This window comes from Tachypleus tridentatus, chromosome 2 (genome assembly GCF_004210375.1).
Source record: "Tachypleus tridentatus isolate NWPU-2018 chromosome 2, ASM421037v1, whole genome shotgun sequence".
Taxonomy (NCBI): Eukaryota; Metazoa; Arthropoda; class Merostomata; order Xiphosura; family Limulidae; genus Tachypleus; species Tachypleus tridentatus.
The window spans coordinates 125,213,432-125,228,730 of NC_134826.1; the positions used below are offsets into that span (position 1 = coordinate 125,213,432).

Below are 15,299 nucleotides of genomic sequence, written 5' to 3' on the forward strand. Positions count from 1 at the left end.
CTACACCTTCGCCGTTTGCAACTATCTTTACAATATACTTGAAACTTCATTCCTTACCAAAGCATCCCACCTGGAAATGTGTTTTCCTTCCTCGGTGGGTAGTACTTTTTCAGAACAGACGATCTGTCATTGCTCCATTTGGCCTTCGCATCCGGGAGCAATTGGATGAATTGGGTCTGTCCTTGGATAACATTGCAGATTCCACAGGTCGCCCATCCCACCATGGCTTATTACAGCCCCAAATGTGACCTTTCTTTCAGTCACCTAAAAAGGCAGATACTCCAGATTGGAAGTACCATCTTTCATTCAATGAATATCTTTCAAACAATCATTCAGTTCCCATTTATACAGATGGTTCCAAATCAGGTAATTCAGTGGGCTCTGCTATGGTTTGCTATGGGTCAGTAGTTGCGCGTAGACTCTCTTCTACAGCTTCTGTGTTCACTGCTGAACTGTATGCCATATCTCTTGCCCTGGATCATATTGCAGCTGAGCAGTACTCCAACTGCACTATTTATACTGATTCGCTTAGTTCTATACTTGCCTTGGAATCGCTACATGTTAGCTCACATCCTATTCTCGCTGATATTTGAAACCGACTGGCCCATTTCTCATTAGCAGCTACTTTAATACAGTTTTTCTGGATACCAGGCCATGTTGGTATTCGCGGGAACGAGCTTGCAGACATGGCAGCTAAATATGTCTGCTTCAGCACCATCACTCCTATGCCTATTCCGTACATGGACTATGGTGTTGTCTTCAAGGCTCGGCTCCGTGCCAGCTGGCAGTCCACTTGGAATGAGCAACGTGACAACACACTTTTTCAAATCAAACCCAAAATTGGACTTTGGCCATCTAGCTTCCGTAAAGTTCGGAAGGAGGAAGTTGTTCTCACTAGGCTACGCATTGGTCACAGTTTTTTTAACTCATCACTTTCTTTTATCTGGAACTGATGCACCAATGTGTAGTTTGTGTAACACTCAAATCACTATCAGCCACTTTTTACTTTCTTGCCATCGTTACAATTCTCAACGACGGCAATATTTTAAACATATTTTTTCCCAGGGTCAATCTGTTACATTGGACAGAGTTATTGGTGATGGTGACTCTGTCCACCTTGATAATGTTTTTAATTTTTTAATGGCCATTAACCTTTTTAATCTCATTTAAGTGTTGCGTATTTATTCATTACACCTTTTTAATTGTGGTTCCTTTTTTACAGTTTTAATCTCTCTCCTTCAATTTGACATTGGACAATGGCCAGAACATTAAATAACTCGACACCAGGACTGGAAAGGCCAACTTCAGGTGACTAACGCTCCTGTTTGAACTATCCGTTTGAACTACTCGTTAGTCATCCTGGCGAGTTGTTGTTATACTTTTGCCACATATCATTTCACACTTTTACTACTTAACTTTTTAGTACTGGCCATATTGACTCATAACCCAGAACTAGGACTGGAAAGACCAACTTCAGGTGACTGACGGTGGTTTTTATACTTACCTGTTAATCTTCCTGGCGGGTTATGATCATTACCTTTTTGCTAGAGTAAATACCTTACAACTTCTTATGCTCTGCCTTCTATCTTAACATTGTAGACTAGGTGTCAACATTGATTTTATACTTTTTTGTTTTACCTTCATTTCCATTTATGTGTATTACTACATTTATTTATTTATTTTTATTTATTTTTTACATTTTTACCGAATGTATGGTGCAGATAGCCTCGCTGCTTTGTGCCATAAAACACTAAATCAATCAATCAATACACAGTTCATATAATGATGTAAGTTCTGTATTAAAAAAGTATAAGTGTATTTTCTAATATTTTTTTCTGTATAATATTTTTAAATTTCAGAGTAGTAGTTTTAGACAAAACAACTGACTTCTTGTTATTCTTGGGGAAGCTGGTTGTTGTTGGAGCTTCAGGTGAGAGTTAATTTTCTCTTTCATCTAGCATGTGTCCACTTTGAGGTGTTTGGAAAGTTTATGCCAGTGTTTTAGATAAAATGAAAGATATTGTTTTGTTCAAGTTAAATGCCAATGTAGTTTAATCCTTTCCAGATAGGTCACAGGTCAAAGACCATGTTATCATGTTTGTTGACTACCATTCAAACTTTTATTGAAGTACTATTTTATGAAACTGTATCATTAACTTTGGGATCAAACTGTGGATAGTAATTCATTTTATTATATTATCCATTAATTAGTTTTTAATTTAGTTTTTATATAATAAACAAACACACACAAACTTATTTTTGTGTATCATATGATATGTTGAATGAAGCACTGGTTCAAATTAAATTTCTTGTGATTGATGACAAAATATAAAGTCCACAGTCTGTACAAATTAGGAACTCAAATTATCAACATTGACAAACTCAAGTTTAAAATAAGAACATTCTATCTTTTCTATTTGCTGAGATATTACTCATATATTGAATCAAAAATGGTACTCCACAGATTACCTCTTAGCATTTTCAGAAATGGTCCCTCATATGCACTTACATATGTATATTGCATGACACTAACCAATTGAAAGCTCAGAATGCCACCCTAATAGTTTTATCAGCTATTTTCAAGTATAATAAGCAACATCTCTTTCTTTTGAGCCACACCTTCATACTGGTAAGTTGGGTTGTTAGTTTCTCTGAAATTTCATTTTTTTAGACCCAAATACAGCATGGTTACTAAACTTGATAAATTGTAATAGAATTCTGTTGTATTGATATAGTAATTTATGATTTTATTTGGTTATACAAATTTTTATATATATATATATATATAAAACCTGAAAAAGAATTGTTTCTTGTCCTCTATGTGCAAAATTTCTTAAGGTTCAGCTTAACTACAAAAACAGCAACTGAATACAAATTTTATAACTGGAAGAGTTATTGTTTGCTTTACTTATTTATTTGCTGTTATATGTTTCAAGAAAAGTTTAAAAACTTGTTTGTTGAGAGTAATAGTCTATATACCTGTAATAACACACAATAATTGAAATGTGACTCTATTTTATAAAATACTAGTCCACTAAAATACAGTCAAGACAGGTCACTTTGTAAAGGCTAAAAGTCAATTGTATGTCACTGGATATGGTAACATGAGTGCACATGCTCTCCATCATTGTAACTTCAGTGTTGTTAGGCACAGCTGAAAGGTGAATATATAATAAAAATAATAAATATGTTTAAATGTTATGATATTTTAATCTCTTTATGTTTTGGTGTTATAATTTGTTGTCATTATAGAATGAAAAAGGTATAATTTCTATTTATTTTCTAATTATTATTTTTATTTCCTGGTTATGATGTTTGTTAAATTGACTGAATCATACAGAGATTTGTTAGTGAAGATAACAGGTAAAATTTTTTTCTTAAGTTTTTTCTTAAGAATTATTTAAAAGCTATCTGGATGTTTTAAGGATTTTGCATGTGAAATATGAAAGTTTTCTGATAATAAAGTTATTTTTACCCATAAAATGAAAATTGCTTTTCATGTTGGATAAGCAACATGTGAAAGAAAAGTCACGAGAAAAACATTGCTTAAAAAAACCTTAAGACTTAATAAAAAAATCTGATATTTTGCATATGAAAGTACTGTTACGTTTACGAATAATGTGCCAAATTTCGTGAACACCTTGCATACTAATTTAAGAGTTATAGCATGAAAACCATAACAAGCACAAAATGGATGTGAGGTTGGTACATGGACCAGGCCCTTGCTTAAAGAGTTAAGTGTATGTTCAAAATTGATTCTGAAATTTTTTAAACTAAATTATAAGTTAAGGACAGTATTATATGAAGCTCTGTGATATGCAGTTTATCTTAATGATGTTGATAAGAGATGAATCATTTTGTTATTTACCCTAAAGTGTACATACTCTAGTGAAGTGAAGGAAATATCACTTGTCATTAAATAAAAAAATTCAACAGGGATTTTATGAAATGTTGGTGTTATAAACACAAACAATTGATAGCAGTTAACAAAAACAAATTCTACTCTATCTAGTGCATATTTTCATGGTGTTCAAAATGGTAGCTACTTGGTACATGGGGCAAGTTGATGCTTTAATTATGCCACCTGTTTTTTTAAATATAATTAATTCTGTCAATAAATAATTGAAAATATTATTGTATGTTTTTCTACCTCTCTATATCTATAAAAACACTGATTTTTGTCATGTAGTGAGAATGTTAACACATTCATCACAATTTTGGCAATTATGAAAACTGTTTGAAACTACTTGTATATATTCAAATGAAGTTGCAGAAATATCACTTATCATTAAATAATAATAATCAGTAGGAATTTCATGAAATATTTGCATTTATAACACAAATGAGTGATAGCAATTTACAACAACAAAACCTGTAAAGGAGGTTAGCTTTTGGAATTGTGTTTATTTTATGTTTTGGATCTTTAAAATTTAATATCCATATAATGTAAATGCTGTTTGGTTTTTATGACACTTTTTTTATAAATTGATATGCAAATGTGAACTGTGTTTATTCTTCTTAGTAATGTGTTACCTCCAGGTTTTAAGGAACATCTGTAAACATTTTAATGATTCATAAGGTTTACATTTACTTGTTTTTGACATATATTGTTTATTATAACTTTTTATTTTATAAAGTTTCTTCAGCACTGATTTTTGGTATTTTGATATATACCACCTATACAGATTTGAACAAATTATATGAACTTTTGGTTTTCAATTATAGCTTTAGCAGCTTTCTATATCTTCAGTGGTGAAGTTGAAATTTCTCAGATTGATGGAGTCACCAACTTGAACTACTATTTACTTCCAGTCATTGTAAGTATCTTAGACTTCTATTGTACTTACATTTATAGTAGAATTAAATATTTAAATGTGTCTGAGTGATATCTTATGATTATATGGTCAGTTGTTCTAATTACATGTAAATTACTGTTATTTTGTACTATCATACATTTCATATTATCTTAGTTTAACCTAAATCACTCTTATCAAATTATCTTTTATGTATCAAATTGATCTACTCAGTTTCTTGTTATCTTATAGATGACATGCTTCCCTGGTTATATTAAACTAATGCTTGATAAATTCCTTTTATTTAAATTAATTATTCATAGTTGTTGATTCTGTAAGTTCTCCAGGGTTCAAGCACTAATGAAAAAAAAATTACAGGGGTTCAACACATTAGAGGATTTATTTTAAAAAATGTCATTACATGAAGTTCTATTAATTGAAAAAAAATGCCTTATATAAACCTGAATTAAAAACTCCACTTCATCATTTCATACGTATAATCCATATTAAAATTACTGACTCTGTGGGTGCATTTATAGGTTCAACACCAAATGCACTGACTTGTATAAAAAAATCTTGCTCAAAAAGGCTGTGGAATTTAAATGGGAAGAGCCAAAAGAAAAAGATGCATCATATTTAAAAGTATGGTGCCCACTAGTAATGTGGCATCTAAACAGGAAAACATTTTGCTTATTAGGAGAAATATGATTCTTACATGTAAAATTAAAGATTTAATTTCATTGAGTTATAATAAAAGTAGTTTAATTGAAAATATTGCTGTGCTTCTACAACTATCCTTCACCCAATATGATTTTCCCACCTGAGCACATCCCAAGTGAAACAAAACTCACTGCATTGGTATAACTCTTCAATTTACATTTAAACTTTTATATTCCATGAATTCTTGTGTACTTATTTTGAAAAGTTAGTAACTATTTCCTCAGCTGTATTATACAATGATTTTGAAGCAAGGGTATCACTAGGCATTGGCTCAAATGCATTTCATACTGGCCTTGCATAAATTGTAATATATTGCTTTAATCTTTTAATTATTTTAAGTACTAGCTGCTTCTCGGGACCCAAGCTCTAAATATTTTTGGTAGCTAGTGATGCCCCTTCTAAAGCAATTAATGAACTGTAAGTTGAACAAAATAGGTCTGTTTTTTCTCTTCCATCTTTTTTAACTGTACTCAAGGAAAGTCTAAAGAGCATTAATATTATATCAGTCTTTTTTTTTTCCACAAGGTAAGTATTAACTACTGCCTTGTCTTTTATGCATGACATTCAAAACTGTCAGTATGACATTGTTTCTTATTTCAGACCATCACCATTGGCTCCTATATCATAGCTTCAGGATTTTTTAGTGTCTATGGAATGGCAGTTGATACTTTATTCCTTTGTTTCTGTGAGTAGTTTTGCTCTGATATTTTATGTTGTGACTAAAAAACTTCCTGTAAATATCAGCTCATTATCTAATAAACAGTTTTATTTAGCTGTAGATGTTAAGAAAAGTCTTTTTATCTCATAAAAAAGTCAGTGTTCTTGTGTTTTTAATAAGGTATTTTCCAAATAATCTTTAAAGCTATTGCTATAATTGTCAGCAAGTCATGTGGACTCTATCAAAAATAACTGTTTTAAAAATGCAAGATAATGTGTGTGTTGCACATGCATAACGGATTAGGTCTTCTTTTAACCATCACATACCCTGTACAGAAAAAAAAAAGATTTCCTAAACAAAATATTCAGGTTAAATATGTACACATTTCATAATAAGTTTGTATTAGGTTCATCAAATATATATTGGTGTAGTAGTTTAATTTGTTAAAAATGTGACTTACTAGCAAGCACTGGTTGCTAACCCTTTAATTCAGCTGGTGAAGCATTTGCCTGGCATATGATAAGTGTTTGGTTCTAATCCAAGTTAAGAATATATGTATTGGAAACAATAAAATTATTTTGACATTCAACTAGTAGCTCTCCTAAAACCTTGAAGTTATGAATATCTGGTGTATATTTCACTCTTATAGCTTTGGGTAAATACTACAAGCAAATAAATGTTTGTTTGTTTTTCAGCCTATATTTATGAGAAGTTGTTTCAAAGATTTACTTACTTTAAATATATGATTGAATTATATAATGTTTGAAAGATAAAGAACAACCAGTGATTTCTCAAAATAGAACTATGGTATTAGGAAACATTACTTACTAATTACAAAAGAAGCCATATTGGGCTGTTTGACTCTAGGTAGCTAAAGGTCAGTATGAAAAAGATAAAATATGTTGTAAGAGTTATGAAGTTGTCCTCTCTCTCTTTGTCTGTGCAAATTATATATGAACTAGAATGAACAAGTTCTTTAAATAGATAGTAAAACTATGCTGTTTTTTAAGATCATATACTGGAAGTTAATCACAAACTGGTTAGGATTTTATTAGACAAAAGAAAAACTTAGATGTTTTTGAACACCATAACTGAGGTTTTTGTAATAATTCAAGCTGGACATTTAGGATTAATATTTGTCTTTTTATTTCCTTCTTTCACATTTTTTAATGTTTTAGGAGCCATAAACATTCCAGAGCTTTTCACTTTGCTTATAAGAGTACAATGTAGAATCTACAAGTAAAATAGCTGTGCATTCTAGCAAATTATAATATTTAAGTTATAACCAGGAGCAACAGCATGGAAAGAATTAATTACAAACAGGAAGTTTCAGGTGCTGTTACTGTTAAGTGGGCAGATTGTAGCTATTGCAATGTTGTTATGTTGAAAGAGACTGGTAAATTTTTACTTATTTTAAATAAGATAAAACCTAACTATCTCAAATCATCTTATAGAAATACCAAAAGTATTAATGTTTTGCTGATATAAAATGGTGATTTGTTATTTCTGTGTTATTATAATAAATGTCATTTCTGTTAGATTGTTTTTAATAAAACTGTAATATTTATAATTATTTTAATAATAACCTTAAATACTGAGAGTTAATTGTACTTTATAAAAATACTCTCTCAGATTCTTTTCTGTTCATAGGAACTACTTTTAAGTTTTTGTTGTGATCAGTCTGATTATTATGAATATTCACTGCTGAACAGTGCTATTATTTTTCTCATAACAAACTTGTATGAAAAATATAGAGGTTCATTTTAAACCACACATTGTAACAGATTTTCTATAAACCCTCCGCTGCATATGTACATCAACTTCTATGATCTCATTCAAGCAAACTAGATACACGAAAGACCATTAGACTTGCACCCAGTACCATAATTTTCATCATAACAACCTACTGCAAAGAACATGGAAAAGTTAGCTTTCTGCTACGCAGTGTTATAGGTTTTCACACACTCCTTATTTAAGTTGCTTTTCAAGATCATGTTGAAATAGACCAAAAGCCCATTGAACCTACTTTGCAGGACTGAATGTATATGTGTTGTTATTCTATCTTTAATATGGAAACAGCTGTTGGTTTTGATGTCTGGCTTAATACCTTATTATTGGTACAGAATATGTTGAAAGCTGTATAAATCTCAATAACTTTTTGGGCCATTTAGCTCTTTTTAACTGGAGTCTCACTTTTTAGATGAGATAGGGTTTTAGATTGGCTTGTGGTATGATTTTGAAGACTTATCTTACAATATAAATATCCTCTCATGGCAACATAGCAATTTTTAATGGTCAGAAATTTTATCTGAACCAAAGTATACATTGTGATAAATGTTACCTGTGGTGTCAAAGTTTGCATTTACAGCAATGTGCTACTGTATTAGCATATGTAAATCATGCTCATGAATTGTGATTGACCCTCTGTGTGACAGACTCTATTTTTGGTGTAATGATTTACTTTATAATATTTTTTCTTAGTTGAGATATTTTACAAACTTAGAAATATTATACTTGTCCTACAGATAGAGCTAAGCCTCTACACAGTGTACCTGTTACTGAAATAATCAGGGCATTGTTTTTATAATTTTACTTTTGGTGACAAATATATGGAAAATAATCTATGTTGATACCTCATTCAATCTTATCGTTGTTGTAGTGATTGTACATAGATGGACAGATAAATACAATATTTCTGTTCATTATAGTTAGTTAGGATTTGTTTGTATTATATTTTATCTAGCTTGAAATAATTAGCTAGAGGTTGTTTTTTATAGTGGAAGACTGTGAAAGAAATGATGGATCAGAAGAAAAACCCTATTATATGTCTAAAGAGCTCATGAAGATACTGGACAAAAAGAATAAATTCCAGAACAGTGAATAAAAATTGAAAAACAAGATTTCAAAGTCCATACTAAATGATTAAGAAAAACTTTAATTTAAAGTTAAAACAAAGGTTGTAGGATAAATAAAATCACACAATTCACTGTTTTTAATGTGTATTTTTAAAATAATTCTAAAGTTTTCTTACAATGATAACTTTTATTTATTTTGGGTAGTTTGTGATTAAATATGGTAGCACTTAGTTGGAACTATATTGAATGTGAGATGAAACTTCACAAAAACAATCATGTTATTTACATGTACAATTATTTCTTTTGTATTGAACCTTGTGACTGTTAGCATAATAGATTTGATGCTAATCTGCTTTCACTACAAATAAATGATATAAAGATTTCTGTGTGTGTGTACATATTTGTTTAGCTCTTAAATTTGAAAAGCTTGACTTAAAAAGTGATTTGCTGATATGCTTTTGGTTTTTTTTGCATGAATTTTGATGTTGAATCTGGAAATTACTTTTATTCAAACATTAAATTTTTTTTAGAAAAAGCTGATTTTTACATAAGGAATACAACAAGTATGAAAGTTAACTGTTTATACTAAAAACCAGCCTTTGCCTAAAGTTCAAGTACGTCCTTCATCTAATGAAAAATAATTTTTGTCTGTCGGAAATTATTTTTATCAGTAAATAGTACATACTTTTAAAAGGTGTATATATTAATTTTGTAATTGTAGTTAGATGTTAAAGGTTTTTTTCATATTTTTAATTATGTCTTTGTTTAAATCTACTAAATTATAATGTTAGGTACTTAAGTTTATGCAAAAACTTAAAGAATTTGTATATACTATGTTAAAACAACAAACAACTTTAATTGTTCCTGATGTTTTGGCTTATGCCTTTATCAAGGGTCTATCACAGATTACCAAACTCATTTTAAATGACAGTAATTAAAAAACAAAATACAGCTACAATAGTGTAACTGCAAGGTGTCTGTTATACAAGTATAGTTGAACAGTTTTGAGTCGTTGATAATACAAGTATAGAAAATTGTAATAGTGACATTAAATTTGATAAAATTAATAATGATGATAATAAAAGTTTAAAAGGGCTTAGCATTGTGCATATTAATTGAAGGACATCTGGATTTAATCAAAAGGGATTTTTTATATTTTCTGTGAAGAAAATTGCCACAGGTTACTAAAATTTTTATTGTATAAGGTGTCCCTTTGATTGTGATATGTTCTTTTAATTAATGCTCAGCAGTAGTTTCTTTGTTGTCAAAATTTCCAGTGAATAAATCTGTTCTTTGAAACAATCGTGTGTTGGACACCTGGATTTGCCAGTGTATGTGGCTGAACACTATATAGATGTAAATTCATAGACAGCATTTTTAAGTATTAAAGTCTTATCTAAGCCATTCATTTTTGCAAAACACTGTGTATTCACAAGTATTGTCATTATTAAAGGCTGAAAGAGTGAATATATCCTTCAGTTTTCTACCAGGTTTTTTTATATTACTTTGGTATTCAAACCATATTTTTAATCACTTGAGAAAAACAATTAGTTAAATGTTCATTTACAAAACAGTGTTTTGATGTAGCAGTTTCTTTTTTGATGTCATTTGTTAATATATTTTTAATCAAAACTGTAAAATGTTTTAATAATGTAACTATATGGATAGCCATTGGACATCAGTATTTTTTGAAGTTTGATCCTGGCTTATGACTTACCATCCATGGTATTGCAGCTTTTCTCAGTTCTATTCGGTTGACTAATAATGGCATATTGTTTGATGTCTGGTGGTTCATGTGAGTTATAATGTTGAATAATAGGTTTGACATGAAGTTAAGAATATACAAAAGTAACAAGTTTGCTGTTTACAATAGTGACTGTGATATCAAGAAAGGGTATAGATAGCTGGCTATTAAGTGTATTATGTTGGAGTGATAACTATTAAGGAATTCATCCAATTCCAAGAGAAGCGAGTCCATGACTCCATGTACCACAGATATCATCATTATATCTGTACCATCTACTTGGTTTAAGATTTCAAAATTCTATTGATTAAGAGCTGATGATTCAAAGAAATGCATAAAATAAGATGTCACAACAACAACAATATTATTGCCCATTGTGGTGTATTTCTTTTGCTTGTAGAGAGTTGAATCAAATTTGAAGTAACTAGTTGAGAATAGGTCATTGTAACTGTTAATGGAAGGGCATCTGGATTAGGAATAAATCTGAGAAAATTTACAATATAATGGAAAAGTGTGTGTGATGCAAGTATAGTTGAAGCTGTGTTTTGTTTTCAGTTACTCTCATTTAAAATTAGTCTGGTAACCTGTGATTTTCATAGACTCTTGGTAAAGTCATAAGTCAAAATGTCAGGTTCAAGTAATTAAATATTTTTTCTGAAGTAGTTTGTCATTTTTACATAATAGTTTCCATCCTTCAGTCAGCACCGAAAATTTTAAAATACATATACTTGCATGTATGGGTATATACAGATACTGTAATGAAAATTTGTTTTAAAAGTTTGCTCTGTATGTTTATTTTATATATTAGATTCCCATGTTTTTTCTTTGACTTGAACAAGTAAAATTACTTTAAATTATTTTTAAAAAATAGTTAATAAAACATCTATCAGAAGAGGAATTTGAGAGATCATATTGATTATAAAAATGTTAATGCTATTGTTTATTTGATATATTTATACATGACATCCTTCTGAATTGTCAGTATTATGTAAGCCACTATCTACTGTGCCTTATAAATTTGTAAAGAGTTAAAACTTGCATAAACTTTCTTTTGTTTGTGTTTCAACTGTATAACTTATATGATTAAATCATTAATTTTATATATATGTAATCTCTTGTTTTGTAAATGTCAGAATTAGTAAATTATTCAAGTTATAATTTCCATTCGTCTCAGGGCTGGACATTGCCTAGTGGTCAGCATACCAGGTTACAGATCAGAAGGTTTAAGAGTTGAGTGGCGATATGTTGTTGAATAAATATCATGCTTTCATCTGTGGTTGTAGATGTGTATTTAATGGTTACTTTTAGTTAACTGCTAACTTTGTCTGGTCATTAGCTTGAATTTAAGGATGACTGGGTCTGAACCTTAGGGTCTCTATCCTGGTAGTTTACTCATGTGTTGCATCAGATGCCATTCAGGTTGAAAATACCAGGAACCTTTCTATTTCCATAACTTTTTACTTTAAAATCCTTTATTTTTTATGAAATGTGAACTTTATTGAAAAGTGAAATATTTTATGGCTTTTTAACTTTTTGTAAGCTTGGAACATTTTTAAAATTAATGTAATTTAGGTAACTAGGTAATGTAACTAGGTCTTGTGTACCTAGTTCTGAATAATGAAGTAAAATTAAAAGCTTGTTTTATAGGAACAAAAAGAGATAAACTCTTTGTGTAACATTTTTACGGCTTAGAAATTGTGCTGAATTTTACATAGTGTGAGGATATTTGTTTGTTCACCAAATTTTTTTCTTGACGTTTGGTGTACATATGTGTAATTGTTATTGCTCATTAGTTTCATTTATTTGTGATTTCTTGGATTTTTATTCTTATCTTGTCTGTAAGTGTTTCTAATCACTCCATGTTGTTAAAAAGGGCAACATGCTTAAAGATTATGATGTTGGTGTTCTTTTTGTATCTGGTTGTGACATAGGTAACAATTGCTACCACTAATTCAGAGCAGCTTTTCTTAAATCAAAATGTAAACCTCTACTAGTATAGGTACAATATAAGAAAACATTCACAACACAGGTTGTTATTATGTAAAGTTTTAGAAATGTGAATTATTTTTATTTCACATATTTAGATTTTCTTACATAATATAAAGAGAAATGACCAAATATTGTCTGTTCACTCTCTTACTTCACTTATGTGCCATTAATTAAGACTTAAAAATTGTATTATTTTATTGCCCACGGTGTGTAGATTTATGATGTTATGCCTTACATGGGAATGTGATCATAGGCAAGTAGGAAATTTGTGGACAGTTGGCCTGGAGTTAGAGAGCTATTAAACATGCCTCAACATTTCCACCATTAGATTTTTTTTAATCTTTATTGATTTGATCATTAATTGAGTATGACTGTAAAATTGGTTTAAATGTGCTGTCATAAAAAATACATGGAAAAAAGTCTTTATTTTTTCATAATGTTTCTTATGAATAATATCAAATATTCAGATGTTAATACTTTAAAAAAATAAAACTTCTAGTAAATAACTAAAATTCATCATAATGCAACCACCTCTCCTTGTCTTATTTCAAACATCAATTATGATTGAACTTAATGGATTGGTGTAATAAACTAAGGTGACCGATAAATCTGTTTAGCCTACTGATTGCTGATTCACTGTATAGAGTACAGTCTGCTTTCAGCAGTTGAATGTTAGTGTGTTGTATACAGTGTATGGTTCACAAAAATTTTATGTGCATTTAAAGCAGCTACAGTCAAACAGTTACATACAATTGTCCTCTCTTTGGAAACAGGTATTTGACAGTTTTATTTCAGATACCAGTAATAGTATTAAATGAATCAATCTGTAAACTACAGGATGTTTGGAAAGTCACTGTGCAGTTTTGTAATCATATGTCTATTCAGTCTATTTCAAGCCAACAACTGATAGCAGTGTTTAGAAACAAAATAAGAAGGATCCAGGCCTGTATTGATGCCAACGGGGGTCACTTTCAACATTGTTTATAATTGTCATTCATATTTACCTCCTGTATTCTGTATTGAAACATGTCTGTTGATAAATATGTAAGTGCACAGTGACTTTTGAACATCCTGTAGTTATTTAGTTATGTTATTTACTAAAATTAATTAATTTGCTGCCTGGTTTGACAGTTTTGTTTAACCCTAAAATAGTCATGTGGTGAAATTGGATATATGTGGTCACCTGGGATCATTATGAGTCCAATATGGTATTTAAATTATTATAAAGCTTTTTTTTTTTTTGTCCAAAGTAAAGTAAAATAATAAGTCTTAGATTATGGCTTACAATGTTAAAAAAACAAAATTCAAAATGCTAAAATACACAAAGTAAAATAAGAAAATCAGTCCATAAATTAGCATTTAATGCTACTTTCTATTTATTTTTTTTTCTCTGTTTTATTATTTGCACATTGCACATAGATAATAATTGTATGTTCTTTGCAAATAAATGCATTGCACTTTAGACACTTTGTTGAACATTGATTGTCTCTTTTCCTTGGGTACATTTTGTATTCTCATCTCAATGGTTCTACTTGAGAGTCTGGCTGCAAAGTTTTTTTGACTGCCCTTGTTGAAGGTGAATTCTCTTCCTGATATTCCTAGGTATATTTTGGTTATTATCTTGAGTTACTTCATAGTTTTTCAGTTGAAAACATTTTGTTTCAATGTGATACTTTGAAGTTGTATATAATACATGCATTGATGACAGGAACATTTACTAAATTAAAGAAAAAACTGCTAATGGCTATGTTTGTTTATCTGAAAGCATTGTAATTAGCACAAAGTTGACCACATGTATTAACACCCCATTTTGTATTAAATGAAATAACTTCAGGCATTCTGATACCTGTAGTATCATTAATGGCATCATGGCATCTTGATATGATTTATTTTTATTTTAGTGCATATGAAACAAAAGTAAGATCTGTGAAACCAAACATGCTACTTGTAATTTTGTTATGCTTGTATGGAAGGCATGCAATTGTAATTTCCCAACAATTTTCAACCATTGTCAATTTATAATCCATAAGGAGAGACCTTACAAGTGGTATATTCACATACCAATTAGCTGTGGTAACATTTTGATTGTTTCCTCTTATTTCATGACTAGAAGCTGAATAATTTCTTGCATACCATTCTACACTGCAAATGGCCCATTTGGCTGAACATCGACATAATTTCATTCTTTACCAACTAATATGACTTTGCATCTACTAAAACAAAGACTTTTATACTATATTTTTTAGCTTGTTTGGAAGGTACTGCAGTGACCTCTGATGGAATTAAGTTGTTCATTGATAGTCACATATTCCAATAGGGTATATACTCTTTCAAAGTTTCCTGGTAGTACATTTATGATATCTTTAATAGGAGCAAGTTTGTCAAAGTTTTTTGTATCTCTCAGGTCATAACATCCTCAAATTATATGCATCTTAATGAAAATAGAAATCTTGTTGATGGCATAGTTACACAGAGAACATTTCAGTTCCCATACCATCATTGGTTCATAAATCTTTGAAGACCTCATCACACCTAACAAG

General features: G+C 30.1%; 1 protein-coding gene across 1 annotated transcript in view; it reads left to right on the forward strand.

Moving 5' to 3' along the window:
* Positions 1 to 11,872, forward strand: part of LOC143245025 (choline transporter-like protein 2) — a 115,896-nt gene extending 104,024 nt beyond the window's left edge. The window contains 4 exon segments of the mRNA XM_076490796.1: positions 1,860 to 1,930; positions 4,726 to 4,817; positions 6,114 to 6,198; positions 8,949 to 11,872. Of these exon segments, the coding sequence (XP_076346911.1) occupies positions 1,860 to 1,930; positions 4,726 to 4,817; positions 6,114 to 6,198; positions 8,949 to 9,055 (355 nt within the window). The 3' untranslated portion in view covers positions 9,056 to 11,872.
* The last annotated feature ends 3,427 nt before the right edge of the window (positions 11,873 to 15,299 follow it).